Genomic DNA, 17763 nt, shown 5'->3' with positions numbered 1-17763 from the left:
GAAAATGTGTTCACTGCAGTTGTTCTGGTGAAAATGGTAGACCATAGGCCCAACCTGGTTTGGGTATGACATCTACGATGTCCAACAAGTGTGCTCCATCACCTTGTGTATGTGTTGTGGACATACATGTAACCATGTTTGTGTGTGTATGTATGTTTTGTACTCTTGTGGAGCATTGTATGTCTCTTTCAAGTTAATGTGTATGTGTGTCAATAGACTAACACACAACACACGTACAATAGTCAGGACCTGATCACAGCCTATGTAGTGGGGCTCACTACTGACGTCATTTGTACATACAGATGCTGTCAGCAGTGTATGTCCAAGTAGTCCTTTTGAAACAGAAAAAAGATGGGATATGAAAGACGATTTTAGAAGAATAATGGTGATTTTTCTATAATTATTGTACATGTTTTTATGGTGTTTCAACGAAAATAGAGAAAAATCGAAAAAAGTTTAGATTTCAGTATTCTAACTGTGCTGTTTTTCTCAAGTTTTTTTGTGTAGATCTTCTATATGGAGCATATGCAATGAATCATGTGCAGTCGCTAGAAACAAGAATTGTGAAGTTCCATCGAGATTTGACTGTGCTATGACATTTATTTTTTTGTAAGAAATGGGTGTCGTTACCCCTTGTTTATGGGTTTTTGCTGGAATTTCTTTATTTGTTCACGTTCTAATGTTATGGAGCTGTGAAATGCAATGTAGAATCATGTTGATGGTGATTATGGAGTTGATGTTCTCATTTCATGCTTGGAGGTATTGTGCACACAAACTGTTCGACGTAATGCTTGACTCAACTTGACATGGGAATTTTTACAAGTAGTGGAGCTTGCCTTTTCCGTTCATCATCTCTTTCTTTATTAGGACCTTGCTGCTAGTTGTGAGTGTAATTCACTAACATAATGTTGCACGTGTTGCACCCATGCCTTCACATGCTATTGTGTGTGTATTCTCTCAAGTGTTGTGAGTATAGTCTCATTTATTGTGCAATGTTGCACGTGTTTGTGAGAGGATTTTGCATGTGGATGATGTGTTGGTGACTCGATGGTTGTCAAGTTTGGTTATGGCCTCCTATTTAAAGAGAAGATTTAATGAACATAGAAAGTTCAAGCTATCTTCTATAGACAACCAACAATCAAAGATCCCGTATCCTGTTATGTTGTGGGAGCAACAGCCTATGTTGATCACAATTGTCTTCTTAGTATGTATTTCAAGTTGGGCATGATCGATATCCATGCTCCAGCTTGAGGGGGAGTGTTGAGATACATATAATTGTATTTATGTGTGAGTGTAATTCACTAACATAATGTTGCACGTGTTGCACCCATGCCTTCACATGCTATTGTGTGTGTATTCTCTCAAGTGTTGTGAGTATAGTCTCATTTATTGTGCAATGTTGCACGTGTTTGTGAGAGGATTTTGCATGTGGATGATGTGTTGGTGACTCGATGGTTGTCAAGTTTGGTTATGGCCTCCTATTTAAAGAGAAGATTTAATGAACATAGAAAGTTCAAGCTATCTTCTATAGACAACCAACAATCAAAGATCCCGTATCCTGTTATGTTGTGGGAGCAACGGCCTATGTTGATCACAATTGTCTTCTTTGTATGTATTTCAAGTTGGGCATGATCGATATCCATGCTCCAGCTTGAGGGGGAGTGTTGAGATACATATAATTGTATTTATGTGTGTGTGTATGTTTTATACTCTTGTGGAGCATTATATATCTCTTTCAAGTTTATATATATGTGTGTGTGTGTGTGTGTGTGTGTGTTAGTCAAAATAGGCTAATATACACAACACAAGTTTCCCTAGCCTCTCTCTCTCTCTCTCTCTCTCTCTCTCTCTCTCTCTCTCTCTCTCTCTCTCTCAATACTTCTTCCCTTCTTTCTTTTTTCCTTCCTCATTCCAAATCTTCTAAAATCAACTTGCATGTGGGTGGGAGGGGGGATCAGGCCAATCCAATCATCGAGATCAAGTGGGCCACACCATAGGCACCATGGGAATGATGGGAGGGGACGCCCCCATAGAAAAGCATTGGATTCATTGCGGGGCCCATAAAGGTCGCGCATGTCATCCAACTCATCCATTAAGTGTCCTCACCATGCCGATTTGACACCAAAAAAGTCAGCCCAATCAAACCATCATGTGGGCCCCACCACCTGAATTTGTATATATAGGCATTTTTCTATGTTGTGGGGCCCACAATGCCATCTATGTACCATCCAACCTGTCCACTAGGGGTCTGCCCTACAATGATGATGGGAGGCCCTGGGAATCAGCCCAATCCAATGGTCAAATGGTATGTGTGGGCCCCAAATTAGGGCACAAGTATCTTAGCCTCATGGCATGTGCATATTCAAGCCCATTCAAGATCTCATATTAAATTATGCAAACACCAAGAGGCGACGCGGCTATGGAAGGTTGGGAGTAGTGCAAGTGCATGAAAGGACACTCATCTAAAGACCACTGCCAAGGGCCGCTGTTGTTAGCAGGCCGTGCATGTACATGTATACCACACAGACTCATTATGTTTGTCTTGAACTTGCAACTATTGCATACTTTGCTAGACATGCGGAAGGCATGATGTTTCTGTAACCATTATTGTGAACCACATGGTGCCATGCCATGATCATGGACCCCAGAAAACCATTCTACCGACACTCATGGTGCCCACCAAGATGACCATGGCTAGACATCATTAATGATCATGTGCATCTGTGTGGATCCTACCGTTCACCAATCAAGTGGATTACATCATCACCATCTCATCAGTATCCATAACGTTCAACCCATGATCAGGCCATCTGGAGATATTGGTCGTTGAGCACATCCAACGGTCGATCGAGAGCCATGTCAACGATCCAACAATTGGATCGCTCAAGAAAGAGAAATTATTCCTTGGTATGTTGGTCCAACAGTTTGAATTATGCCTTTAAGTTTGTCATGAACTTGGAAGACCATTGTGTCTATGACTCTATATGAAGAAAACAAAAATTCTTACTTATATCTTTGTATATGGACGATATTCCTCTTATTTGCAATGATTTGGACTAACAACCATTGTTATCACCAATGTTCAGAATATCGGTATTGCAACTATCGTTACACGTATTAACAACCAAGGACACAGAAACATGTATTAGTCTCACTGATACTATTAAATATTGCTATTTGAGGGAAATATTGGGAAAAAAGGTGAAATTTTTAATTGAAACTTCAAAAGATGTCAAAAGACACATGTTTACACTTGTAAGAATCAAAATATTGAAAATAACACCTATACATGTTAAATTTCCATTTAATAGGGGCATATATTGTCAAAAAAATCAGTATAACATAAATATATAAAAATTTCTAGCCAATCAATAGCTCATATATATATATATATATATATATATATATATATATATATATATATATATATATATATATATATTTAGTTTTTATATCATATGAGTGCAAATTTTTTTATACATATTCTCCAGTATAAAAATGGAAAAATTAGGATTTCACCAATTCTCCCCATTTTTCAATTAAATCCTAATTTGTTCACTCCAAATACTGAATGCACAACAATCATGCATAGACATGGGGATTTCCATTATAATCCGTGCTAAGATTTGCAACAAAAAAAAAAAGAAAAAAGACGTTTCGATAGATTTTTCGCCACCTTTGAGATTCTGCTAGTCTTCATTTCAAGACAAGCTTTCTCCCAAAATTTGAACTTAAATTCATTAATAACCATGAATGATTGAAACCACCTAAGGAACAAATTTCATTAAAAAAAAAAAAAAAAGAGGGATTTTTTGGGTTTTTGGAATTTTCTCAATTTTCGTCTATTTATGGATGTTTTCCTAGTATTGGAGATAATATCAATGGTATCAAAGATACCGATGGGGACATCATGCGCACGCACACGCCCCCCACCCTACGCACGTACTCAAGGAGGAGGAAGGCCCCACTATCGATCTGCATCGACGACAACATCTATGGAGGATCTCTTAGTTAGGGGACCACGCTATGGAGCATTGGAGTGGACCCGATCATCATAGGGATTCCATCATTGGATCTCATGATCGTGGCCCACTACCCTAGATGATCTAGGATTTTGAGTTTTGGTTATTATCGTTATTTGAAACATTGGTTTTGATTGCATTGATTAATTGTTATTTTTGTTACTTCGTCTCTAAATAATAATGTGCGCACATGGCGCGGCTTTTGGGGTTTAGGGTTTTGTTATAAATAGGCAACCCCATGTAGGTTTTTTTTCATTGAAGTTTATAAATAAAATTTTGCATTTTTTCTTCTCCATCCCCTGAGTTGAAGAAGCTAATTGGGTGCAAAACCCTCCCTTCCTCGAAGGGCTAACTACCATTGTGCGAAGCCACAACTATCCCGAATCATCCACATCTCTTCCACCCCACATCTACCATCTTCCACAGCCCTCCTTTCTTCAGATTTATCTTTTTTGTGTGTCAAAGTTCTCCACTACAGCAGATTTCCAGATTTTGGCCCACCGGAAGGGCTGAAACTTCGGTGGAGCACCACGAACATACCGGAAGGCGGATCGTCGGGAAACTTGGCGTGAGAGTGGGCCTCCCCTAGCCGACCACACCCAAGGAGTCCATTTCCAGTTTCGTGGACCTCACACACGTGCAGCCAGACAGCCACGCACGTGCGTCCAGGTGGGCCTGTTGTCCACACGCAAGATCCTTCTCATGTTCTTCTCTCTCCTCTATTCCTCTCCCCTCTCACCTTAAATCCCAAACCCTCACCCTAGAAAATCCCAGATCCTAAGTATTTCCAACTTTTGCAAACCCTAGGTTTTCCCCTATTTGAAACATGATGAATCTCTTGAATTGGGGAACATTCCTTTGCAGGATTGGATGAATCTACACTCCATTGGGTATTGTTTGGTTTATAATTCTACTTGATCTAGCCCTAAACGTTTGTAGGCTTGGACCCCCGTGGATTCCCTTCTTGAATGTTTGAACGTATGCGGGATGTGAATTTTTTCTTTTGTGATTGTTTAGAAATTGGTATGATCTAAAGCTTGAAATCTTGCACCTCATATTTAATTTCATGTCCTGCATCAGATTTCAGGAAACTTTTATAAAGTGTTCTCCTCATAATATTGTTTATATCAATAATATCATAGAATATCACCGATATTATCAAAATATTGGCGATAATTGGAAATTTTTTAAAAGTCAATAGTTTCAATTTTGCTAACTTGGTGATGCAGATAATATCGACGATATTATAAATAATATTCGATGTATTCAAGGTGTGCAAAATCGGTTACGTATCAGTTATTAACAGTGTCAGTAGTTACCATTACGCAATACAAGGGTGAAATGGGGGGTTCCAAAAAATCAAACCGCAATGGATGTAACCGTTACAAGGCATAGTGGCCGTTACAGTACCCCATAACAGTTGTTACAACCAACAACCCTAAAAGAAAACAGGAAAAAAAAAAAAAAAAACGAAAAGAAACAAACCTGCTTCTACTTTTCTTTTTCTTCTTCGACTGTTGCAGTAGCCTCTCTCTCTCTCTCTCTCTCTCTCTCTCTCTCACACACACACACACACATTAGAAAAACGAAGCGGTGTACACCACTCAGTACACTTGCACTATTTCGCTATGTGGGGCCCACCTTTATTTGTGTTGTATATCCATGTCGTCTATCAGTTTTTCCAGTTCATTTTAGTGCGTGGTCCCTAAAATGAAGTAGATCCAAATCTCAAGCGAACCACACAAAAGGGATTGAATGCCCACCGTTAAAAACTTCCTAGAGCCGACTATAATGTTTATTTGCTATCGAACCTGATGATAAGGTCACATAGACTTGGATGAAGGGAGAACACAAATAGCAGCTTGATTTTAAAAAAAAAAAAGAAAAAAACATTTGTTCTCAAGAAGTTTTTAATGGTGGGAATTCAATCCCAGTTGTGTGGTCCACCCGAGATTTGGATCTGCCTCATTTTTTGGACCATGTCCAAGAAAATGAGTTGGCAAAAGGGATGAACGGCATGGATATACAACAAATCCATCAATGTGGGCCCCTATTCAAGGCATCACTCACTAATTGTCCCCCTGAGATTTAGATGAAGATATGCCTGATATTTTGGACCATGCCTTAAATTTTTGGCAAAACATATTGACAATGTGTACATACCAATACATTGTGGTGGGCCCCACATTCAAGGCCTTACCCACTAGTGGTCCACCTAAGATATGGATTTGCCTCATTTTTTTACCATGCCCTAAAATAAGTTGGCAAAATGGATGCACAACATGGAGAGAAAATACATACATCGAGGTGGGCCCACCATACATGCAATGTTGTCATGTGCAATCGCATATGCGCATATTTGTGGGGCGATCGCAATGTGACAGTGGCATATGCGATCCTTGCAGATATGCGATCGCATATGCCACATGTGCCAGCATATGCGATGTATGCGATCGCATACTGCATATGCGATCGTATAATGGCCAATGGTCAGATTTTTGACCCTTTTTTTACCCTTTTTTTAAAAAAAATCCGGATTTTTTCTCTATAAATATGCATTCTAAGCATTCCTACATGCAAAAAAAACTCAAACTCTCTCTCTATTCTCTATTTCTCATACTACATCCTCTCTTACAAATTTCTAATTCCAACTTCTAAGCACTCTACAATACAATCTACATTCTACATCCACTCCTCTCCATCCATATTCCATTTCCATATTTCTTTTCTTTGCTTTCAACTTACAAGAATCAAGGAAGGGTACAAGAATCAAGAATCCAAGATACATGATACATCATACCATCCATATTCAAGAGTCAAGAGACTCCTCACTCCTCTCCAATCTCCATCCACTAAGTTTTCTAAGTTCTAAGTTCTAAGTTTCTAATTCTAACAACTTCTTTCTATCATTTTTTTTTTAATTTTGTTTGTTAATTGATTTGTTACTTTGTTAGTTGTTAGTTGTTACAACTTATAAGTTTGAAGTTACAACTTACAAGTGACAAGTTACAACATACAAGTTACATCTTATAAGTTACAATTTACAACTTACAAGTACAAGTTACAACAAGAATTCAAGAATCAAGATCAATACTCAAGTGAAAGGGCAAAGGTGAAGAGAAGACAAGTAGACTACTTAGACAAGAATTTGGAAGTTGAAAGTTGGAAGTTGGGAACCTCTTTTAGATTTGTAATTTTAATTTTATTTGTGTATAAATCTCTCTCTCTCTCTCTCTCTCTCTCTCTCTCTCTCTCTCCCCCAAGTCCCATCTCTTTAGGCTCTTTAGTCTTTACTCTTACTTACTCTCTTAGATCTACTTCTTTCTTACTTCTTAGTTCTTCTTCTTAGTCTCTTACTTTACTTTAGTTTCCTTTTTATTTGTAGTTTACTTTCTAATTTCTAGTTAGTAGCTAGCTAGTTACTTTTTAGTGCTAATACATACACCACCATCCACCATCATCATGTCTTCTTCCCAATCTTCCTCTTTGAAGCCCAAGTCGAATGACCCAGGTTGGAAGTATGGGCACTACCGTAGTGCTACCAAAAAGACTCACATAGTATGTGAGTTATGTGGGTATGTGAGTTCCGGTGGCATTGTAAGGCACAAGCAACACTTTGCACATTTACCAGGGTCAAATGCAAAAGCATGCAACAAAATTACTCCAGAAATCCGAAGGGAGATTGCGGAGTATATGGAAAAACAATCAAGAAAGAAATGCGATAGTGCCCTACGTCATAAGAAATATATGAAACAAGATGCATATGAAGATATAAATGTAATTAATGTAGATGAAGCTAGTCCCACTTCCCCTACTTCGACAGGCCGGTCTAAACCACAAGTACAACCATCGAAAAGAGCCCGAGGGCATAAGCCCATAGATAGATGGTGTAGACCACACCGACCAAAGGGGTAGAGGGAAAGGGCCGGCTCAAACAACTTTAGAGAACCGGTATAAACAAAAAGATAGGAAAACCACAATTCAATATATTGCTAAGTGGTTTTACCAAACCGCCGTTGTTTTCAACGCCGTTAAATCGAAAACCTTCAAATTAATGATTGAGGCTATATGTCAATTTGGATCTGGGCTTAAAACTCCTTCATATCATGAAATGAGAGAGACATGCCTAAAAACTGAAGTTGAATATACGCAATCCTTCATAGCTGAATATAGGGAATCATAGAAAATATATGGTTGTTCACTAATGGCCGATGGATGGACCGATAAATCTGGTCGGTCTCTCATTAACTTTTTGGTAAATTGTCCAGCTGAGACAATGTTCTTGAAGTCAGTGGATGCGTTGGGCCATTTACACACAGGAGAATATTTGTTTAACTTACTAGATAGTGTAGTTGAAGAAATAGATGAGGACAACGTTCTACAAGTAATTACAGATAACGCAGCCTCGTATGTAATGGCCGGCCGTCTTCTTATGGAGAAGAGGCGACGTTTATTTTGGACCCCCTGTGCAGCCCATTATATTGATCTTATGTTAGAAGATATAGGTAGATTATTTATAAATGTGATTGCAAGGGCTAGAAGAATCACAGTATTTATGTACAAACACGCCCTTCTTCTTGGTCGAATGAGAAAACACATTGGGGGTAACTTGCTACGTCCAGCAGTCACCCGTTTCGCTACAGCCTTTTTAACACTACAAAGGCTACATGCAAAGAAATCAGAACTTAGAAGCTTTGTAGTGTCGACCGATTTTACAAGTGAGTCTTGATCAAAGAAAGCTGAAGGGAAACGGGTTCAACAAACAATTCTTTCTTAAAGTTTTTGGACTCAAGTGGTAAAGGCGCTAAAATCATCCGAGCCCTTAGTCATTGTGTTGTGATTGGTGGACGGCAATGAGAAGCCCGCAATGGGCTACAATATGATGCGATGGAGAGGGCGAAAAATAAGATCATGGACCATTTTAACTATAGAGACCGTGATTACAGGCCAATTTTAGATATTATAGATAGAAGATGGGGCAACCAAATGTCATCCCCATTGTATTCGGCTACTTACATCCTTAACCCAGTCTGTTTATTCACTTCTGCTGATCCAGCAAAAGCACTAACTATGCATATGGTTGGATTTATTGATGTCTTGGAAAGAATGATTCCAGATAGAGGAGAACAGGACAAAATCTCAACTTTGCTGGACTTCTGCACAAAAAGTGAAGGGATATTCTCAAGGGAGATCGTAATAAGACATCGGACAATGAAATTACCCAGTAAGTACTTCTATGAATGAATGTTAGTATACTGTCAACTGTGTACTGAACTCTTACAAAAAGTTTTTCTACAAAGTGTCTCTAAGAGACTAAGACTATAACCTATACTTAAACTGTTTTTCTCAGCTGACTGGTGGGTTGCCTATGGAGTGGACCCGAACAGGAAGGATCCAGCTCTAAAGAAGCTGGCTATGAAGATTCTTGGACTGACGTGTTCTATCAGTGGTTGCGAGTGCAATTGGAGCACGTTCGAGGCGGTAAGTTTAAACTGTTTAGTAATTGTTTTGTTTTTTTGTAAACTTTAATTTTTTAGCGGCCTAAGCTAAATTAATTACCTAAATAGCTAATGCCAAATGCGCTTTCTTTCTTGCAGATTCATACCAAGAAAAGGAATCGCCTTGAGCAAAAAAAGCTCAACGACTTGGTTTTCGTTCAATACAATCAAAAATTGCGAGAACAATTCCAAAGTAGAAAAGAAAAGCCTAGTTTCCTTGACCCTATCTGCTTAGACGAGTTGGATGAAGATAACAAGTGGCTCGTAGAGACGGAGGACCTAGTATTTGCTGGAGAGGAGCTGACATGGGCACAAGTTGAAGATGCCGCATATGGATCGACACCTGGTGAAGGTAGTAGTACCACTCGAAGGCGAAGGACGGGGGGGAGCCGGGGGACGAGTAGTAGCCATCAACCCGTTGATGAGATTGAGGAGATTGAAGAAGGAGAAGATGATAATGATGATCAAGCTGAAGATCATCCACCATTGGATGTTGATGAAGTATTAGTACGTACAGATGATGAAGAAACGGAAGAAGTGTATGTGGAAGAAGGAGATGACTCGAATGATGATGGTGGTGGTGGTGGTGGTGGTGGTGGACCTGTTGGTGATGTGCCACAATGGATGCTAGATCAATGTATATGATTAATGATTATTGATTAGATAAATAAAATAATAAATACATAACTTCTTAATTTTGTTTAATGCTTATCTCATAAGTCTAAGTGTCTTGATGTTGATGTTGATGTTGTTGATTGTTGTTACTTGATAACTTGATATATTATATATTATGTATTGTATCATGTACATGTAGTGTTGAATTTTGAATATGGATATTTGATATTTCATATTTCATATTTGTTATTGTTAAATGTAAAATGTTAATTGTTAAGATTTAAGAAGTTAACTACATTATAATTTGTAAATGTATCATTATCATATGCATGTAATTGGTTGATTTTATTTTATTTTTACTTAAATTAAATGTATTTCATGTCCCAATGACATATAATAATTTATTTTGATTTTTCTGATTTTTTTTGAATTTTTTGAAAAAATGCGAAAAAAAAAAAATGCGACCGCATATGCGATTGTGCAATCGCATATGCGCACACGCATATGCAATCACACAGGATTGCATATGCTATTTGACAACATTGCATACATGGCCCTAAAAGTTTGTACATGAGGCATATAATAACTTTAAAACTAATCAATTAAATTATGGGACTGTTGTTGCTAAGTCACAATCCCAAAATTAAACTGTTTAAACAATTTTCACTGTTAATTTGCAAACACTTGTTTTTTGAAATAGGACTTCGATCTTTTTCATTCTTCAGTCTTCACTATCCAATAAATGTCCACCAATCCATTAGTGGCAAAAGTACCGATAGATTGAATGAATTTGAGGTTGGTTTGGGGCATCGAATGGTCTGCCCAATCAACCCCAAATTGACGACACTATTCACCCAAATCTAATTTCAATTTTTTTTTCTTAAGATCTATTGGAGGAAATGAATTCAAATTGTTAGGTATATGAATTATTTAAGAGGACACAAAAGTTCTTAGACTCTGTATGTTGAAATGAAATGTACACGAGTCGCAAGGTATATAATACACCAATATTATAAATAATCATACAACCTGCAAATATGAGATGTTTTGATATTACATTCATCCTAATAAATTTGTATTGATGTTATATAGTTAGAAAAATAAATATAGAAGTTTTGTAGTCAATTCCAGGTTGTAAGGTTCATAAATTCATCAGACAACCTGATACAACATTCTCATCAAAGACCAGACCATCACACTACCATAGAAATGTTCAAAATTATAAATGAATGCATATTTAAAATATTTACAATTTTTTTAATTTTCTGGATTTTTTTTCGGATTTTTTTAGCTCAAAAAAATGACTGATACAGGAGCATATCGACCATTACGCACCTCGTATTGGTCGTTACGTTGGTTTAGCGTATCTATAAAGATGGGCACCGTTACGCCCACAATTACCACTGTGAAACACCTTGGTTGTATTATAGAAATGAAAGATATATGGGTGACAAACTAAATCTTAGGAGTCGAAATTGAGCAGAATCATTCTGAAAGGTTTTTAGGTTTGTCCAAGCAAATTTTTATAAAAAGCATTATTCATCATTTTGGAATGTTGGGTTGCAAACATATGGATAGACCTTGAGAAAATTCTCAAATTCAATGGGAGCATGTACCCTAAGAGTGACTTGGTAAAGGAGAAAATACGTGAAGTATCTTATGCTAATGGAGTTGGTAAAAACTCATGTATCTTGCACTATGCACCCGTCTCGATATTTGTTAAATCATTGGTTTAGTCAATCACTTCCAATCAAATCTCAGGTTTAAACATTGTCAAGCCATCAAGAGAAGCTTTCGTTATTCACAAGGCACCAACAATTTCATATTATGTTATTGCAAAAGTGATATAAGAGTACATGGATTCACTAATACTAATTGGGGAGGAGATGAAGCATTCATAATTCTACATCCACATATGTTCTTGAAGAATGAAGAAGCCATTTTCCACGCTAACAAGAAATATACTTATATTGTACATTCATCGGAGTCAAATTATATCGCCTCTAGACTGATTGTATGGAAGGCCATATTACTAAGGAAATTCTTTACCATATGAGAATTTTCACAAGCACTAGAGAGCATGTACTTTCGTACTATGACAATGCCTTGTCCATTGCAATATCAAAAGACCCTAAGTTCCATAAGAGGTCAAAGTATATCAAGAGATATCACTTTGTAAGGGAGCAAATCCCCTAGGGTGAGATAGCTATTAGTCACATTTCTACATGTGAAATATTGGCTAGCCCATTGACTAAGCCACATGCACGTGGTTCACTAATGGCTATTTTTTTATGAATAGCTAAAACTTTGTTCAAATAAAGAAAAAAGGATGCAATGCTATGATAGGGACATCTTGCGCACACGCACGCCCCACACCCTACGCACATACTCAAGGAGGAGGAAGGCCCCACTATCGATCTAGATCGACGACAGCATCTATGAAGGACCTCTTAGCTAGGAGGTTGTGCTATGGATCATTGGAGTGGACCCGACCATCATGTGGATCCCACCATTGGATCTCGTGATCGTGGTCCACTACCCTAAATGATCTAGGATTTTGAGTTTAGGTTATTATTATTATTAGAAACATCATGAACGGTTTTGATTGCGTTGATTAGTTGTTATTTTTGTTACTTCGTCTTTAAGTCTAAGTGTGCGTACATGGCGCGGCTTTTGAGATTTAGGATTTTGTTATAAATAGGCAACCCAATGTAGAGTTTTTTTTTTTTTTTTCCTTGAAGCTTATGAATAAAATTCTACACTTTTTCTTCTATCCCTCTAAGTTGAAGAAGCTAATTGGGTGCGAAACCCTCCCTTCCTCGAAGGGCTAACTACCATGGTGCAAAGCCACAACTATCCCAAATCATCCCCATCTCTTCCACCCCACATCCACCATCTTCCACAGCCCTCCCTTCTTCAGATTTATCCTTTTTTTATGCCCAAGTTCTCCACTACAACAGATTTCCAAATTCTGGCCCACCAGAGGGGCTGAAACTTCGACGGAGCACCACGCACACACCGGAAGACAGATCGTCGCGAAATTTAGTGTGAGAGTGGGCCTCCCCTAGCCGACCACACCCAAGGAGTCCGTTCCCAGTTCGTAGACCCCACACACGTGCGGCCAGACAGCCGCGCACGTGCGTCCAGGTGGGACTACTGTCCACACTTAGAATCCTTCTCAGGTTCTTCTCTCTCCTCTATTTCTCTCCTCTCTCGCCTTAAATCCCAAACCCTAACCCTAGAAAATCTCAAATTCTAAGTATTTCCAACTCTTGCAAACCCTAGGTTCTCCCCTATTTGAAACATAGTGAATCTCTTGGATTGGGGAACAGTCCCTTGCAGGATTGAATGAATTTACACTCCATTGGGTATTGTTTGGTTTATAATTCTACTTAATCCAGCCCTAAACGTGAGTAGGTTTGGACCCCCGTAGATTCCCCTTGTTGAATGTTTGAACGTATGTGGGACGTAATTTTTTTTTTGAGATTATTTAGAAATTGGTATAATCTAAAGCTTGAAATCTTGCACCTCATAATTAATTTCGTGTCCTACATCACACTATGAGCTAAGAAAATAGGCTCAGAAAAGCTAAAACTAAAAATACAATCATGGGCGCCTACCAAAAATAAGGAGTGCTTCCAGATTTACTCCATAGGCAAGAGAATCAATCCTGAAATTGGCTAATCACAAAATGGGCAAAATGATATTAATAGGGAGTGGCTTAGCTCAATAGCTTCATCCAGGATATTTGTGAGTCTCTGGAGAATGAGCCTAAATGTGATCCATTGACAATAGTTGTTGTTCACCCTAGGGGATGATATTGCACCAAATCTAGGGATGGACCAGTAGCGGCTCATCCCAATCTCCAACTACTTGTTCTAGACCATTAATTTGATCACATCAATCGAGCATGTCAGATTCAATTCGTGCATATGTACAAATTCTAACGCAATGATCATGATATTCACTTATTCACTTTGGAATCGAATGGATTTAAGTTTGCAAACTTGATAGATCAAGGCATGTTGACAATATTTAATATATAATATAATATAAATAATCTTTCAAAGACGTGCAACAAAATCTAGCCTTCCATTCAATCTTGTGTCTTAGATGAGTCTCATGGGCATCATCAATATTGTGTGTTCATCTATAATCTCTCTAGCTCATCTACACGCTCCTATGATTACTTGCCCTTGAGACACAGGTCGGGCCTCTATTTGACAATTATCAGCAACACCTCCATTGTTTAGCCACACTAGGGAATAATGTGCATATATCATCATTGCATGCACAAAACAATCACATCCACACATGTGAATAGGAACACACAAAATACTTAGATTCTTTCACGAATGTGGGAGCATATTTTTATTTTTTGTACATTTGCAATTAAGATGCCTACATGTTTCTTTTGAAGTCACATGCATGAATTTTGTTTATAATTACCCTTTAATTGAGCACATTTTAGATAGTTGCTCATTCAACTGGATGTGCAATAATTGCTTTGTATTTGTTGATTGTAGACAGGTTTTATGCCAATGCAAACGGTGGTTGTCAATAAGCTTTACGCTAATGTGAGCACTAGTCCTAAATGGGATTTATGCTAATGCAACCACTTGTTGTGGATAGACAAGCTTTGTGTAAATACAACAATTTATTCATCGGCAGGAAGGTTCCCCACTCGCACAGTTGGACCAACCTTGATATGCACCAAGGTGTGCTCGTGATGAGACAGCATGAGGTTTGGTCACCTTATGTGATTATCTTGCCAAAGATAGGTACACACCAGGTGCTACCACCTCTAGTTACTATAGTGGTCAAGGATGAGCTTGTAGATGTTACATGGGGCCGAATGATGCACTAATGATTGAGTTATGTTCCTGGTGAGGCATCATCGCCAATATTGTGGGCAAGTTCATGGAGGCACTAGTTGGAGGCAATCCCTTGGAAGTATTTGCTGGAACCTATGTATTGTACACTAGATGTTTACAATTCACTTGTCTACACTATAGTTGCACGAAGCGTGAATTGAAGCAACAACAAATTCAGGCATAGGAATGGGGAAGCATCTCTTTTAAAATATAAACAAGTAAATATGTAGAAATCGGGAGTGAGAGCGAGAGTCCAAAGTGGGGTGATGCAAGACAATTAACCACTTGCTCTAAAAGTTCAAATTGATAGAGCATGGCGAATTAATCCCTTTATCCCATACCTCAAGCCCCACATTCATGGGTTAGGTCATCGGCCTAACCCTCCTCGTGGGCCCCAAATCCATGGGTTCCGCCCCCTCGTGGGCCCCAAATCACATGGGTTCCACGGGCCTCCCAACCCGAGTGTGCGCCCGCATCCCGCAAGCCACCCCACTCGAGCCCGTTGTGAAAATGCTCCTGCATTATGGGGATTCCAAGCAGGAGAGGCACTTGGAAGGATCTTGGAAGTAAGGACTACACTATGGTCGGGCTTTTAACTAATGCATGACATTGCCATGATCTACAATTATTTGATCTGATTAGTTAGTACATTGTGAGAGCAACCAGTACCATTGGTAGCTCGTGTCCTAAGCTAGCCACCTCTATATGGAATATTTGCATGGGAAAGGTCTCTTGATAGCAAACACTGATCCTAGGAGACCCGGTACATACGTATGTTGCTTAATCGCTTGATCACCATCGAGTTTTTGTGGAATTTGTTTTAAAGTTATACTTACGAAATTATATGTTCATGAAAAGCCAAAATTTTGGTTTAGGAAACATGATTTTCTTGATAAGTTGCATAAGTTCATACACAGAATCAGGAGTTCAGTTCATCTGTTGTGGTCAAGCATGTCTAGAGCAAGCATATCAGAGCTTGGGATATTGTATGCTAGTAGAATGGCAGCTTAATATACTTAGACTTGTGTTAGAGATGTAGTATCTATGTCAAATTGATTTTGATCTTTGCAACTAGAGACTTCCCACCCCATACAGTGACAAGTGGCAGGTGTTGGATGTGAGACAAAAGTGGGGCACATTTTATGGAAACCCTAGTGAGTGGGCCCCACATTACTTGAGTGGTAACTGGCAAGGCTCTGATTTGGAGCCATACACTCTTCCCTTTAGGGCAAATTCGAATAGCTCCCTTAGGAAGAACTTTGCTCGCTCCGGCCCTTCCTCCCACGGGATTGCTCCACTCTTTCAGCTCTGCTTCATGGTCGGTTTCACAAATTGACCATACTTGTACGCAAATCAAGATGATTCCGCTCCATGATTCGCACTCTGCCTCTTCTCTGCGATTCACCCATGCTTCTGATTAGCAACTACTATTTATGTCGTTCTTTTGTTTATTCTCCTAGAGTTTTTTTTTTCATATTCTCGTTCCACAATCTAAGGCTACTGGTTATCAAAAAACTTAGTAGATAGGACACAATATCAATTAAAGGGATCTAACTATAGAATTCCGATTTGTGGGTGATTGTTCATTAATAAATAACTAGAAAATCATGCATGCAAAATTCACTGCTATAAACAAAGAACAAATCAGACCTTCCACAAAACATGCCTGATAATCTTAAGAAGAATGATATGGTTGAGAGATTCATACCTATAAGTGGAGAGAATCCTGATAAGAACCAATAACTTTTCAGAGAAAAATGGTTCTTCTAAAGCCTCAAAATGGAAAGAATTGCATCCAATACCATCTATAACCATTAGGGAACTGCCGTTAGTGTTGTCATGAAAGATAACTGAAGTAGTCTAAGAGCTAGTTTGCATTCCCATAAAAAATGGAGTTTTAAGAGTTGAAATCGCATGAGCACCGACTATACATCAATGAATTTCAAGAAGTGACAAGACAAATATGATTACAAAACCACATGAAAAAAGTGTGATCCAAGTTACAAATAGGAAGGAATGAGCAGCCACTTATCAAGAGAAACATGAAAAATACACAAACAGATGTTCACTATGAAATTGTTTAGTAATACAAGAAGAATTACAGTGTTTAAATATGAAAAGGTTAGAAATACATGAATTAGACTCCTGAGACTAAAGTGTTTGGGATACAAACTGACATTTATTCAAAAGGGACTCCCTAAAGCTCATACAAAATTAAAGTTAGAGAGGATGAAATCAAGTGGCGACAAAGATCTATAGCATTCTCACTCAAGGGAACAAAAACATGAAATCCTTCCGTGGGATCCTGAATGCAAGGAGATCGCAGAACAAGATCTATAGTTTAATGGTGGAAAAGAACAAAAGTTGTACTACAATCACCGTCTTCTATCCATTTCTCCTTTTTGATGATGGATGGAATCCCCAGTCTTGGCGATTTGCACTTTGACCAAATTAGTGACAAAGACGCAGAATGGTCCAAACACGGCCATAGGCCCAAGCTCCACCATGGGGCCCAAACTGTGCTGAATTTTCAGCTGTTTGCAGCTAGTTTTGGGGACTAAATTTCAGAGTCTATGTTTACTAGTTTTGGAAGATTGGGGGTTGATTTTGAAGGTACTCTTTTATATTCTTCAAAGATTTTGAGAGTTATTTGCTATGTTGATTTTTTTTATTTTTGGCCATGGCCAAATCTCTGTAGGAGTTGTTGTCATCTAAGATAGATAAGAATGATTTCACGTCAATCTAATTGAAATC

General features: G+C 38.5%; 2 protein-coding genes across 9 annotated transcripts in view; one reads left to right on the top strand and one right to left on the bottom strand.

The window, feature by feature from the left end:
* The window catches only part of LOC131216926 (endoribonuclease Dicer homolog 4-like), a 188393-nt gene that overhangs the window by 108015 nt on the left and 62615 nt on the right, over window positions 1-17763 (bottom strand). For all 8 annotated transcript variants that reach the window (XM_058211553.1, XM_058211557.1, XM_058211552.1 and 5 more), the window contains one exon: window positions 16718-16814. In XM_058211553.1, the coding sequence (XP_058067536.1) occupies window positions 16718-16814 (97 nt within the window). The remainder of the gene's footprint in view (window positions 1-16717; window positions 16815-17763) is intronic.
* LOC131216927 (uncharacterized) lies at window positions 8888-10223 on the top strand. Its single transcript, XM_058211558.1, has 3 exons — window positions 8888-9246; window positions 9373-9503; window positions 9620-10223. Exons 1-3 carry the CDS (start codon window positions 8910-8912, stop codon window positions 10163-10165), a joined length of 1014 nt encoding a protein of 337 aa, XP_058067541.1. The 5' UTR covers window positions 8888-8909; the 3' UTR covers window positions 10166-10223.

Source organism: Magnolia sinica, chromosome 10 (assembly GCF_029962835.1).
Source record: "Magnolia sinica isolate HGM2019 chromosome 10, MsV1, whole genome shotgun sequence".
NCBI lineage: Eukaryota > Viridiplantae > Streptophyta > Magnoliopsida > Magnoliales > Magnoliaceae > Magnolia > Magnolia sinica.
The sequence above is the reverse complement of the archived record's forward strand: the minus strand, read 5'-3'. Positions and strand labels throughout refer to the sequence as shown.

Bases quoted from the DNA above. Each gene is read 5' to 3' on its own strand.
- LOC131216927 (XM_058211558.1), top strand. From the start codon at position 8,910: ATGGAGAGGGCGAAAAATAAGATCATGGACCATTTTAACTATAGAGAC. The intron at 9,247-9,372 runs GTAAGTACTTCT...TGTTTTTCTCAG, and splicing joins TCGGACAATGAAATTACCCA to CTGACTGGTGGGTTGCCTAT. The intron at 9,504-9,619 runs GTAAGTTTAAAC...TCTTTCTTGCAG, and splicing joins ATTGGAGCACGTTCGAGGCG to ATTCATACCAAGAAAAGGAA.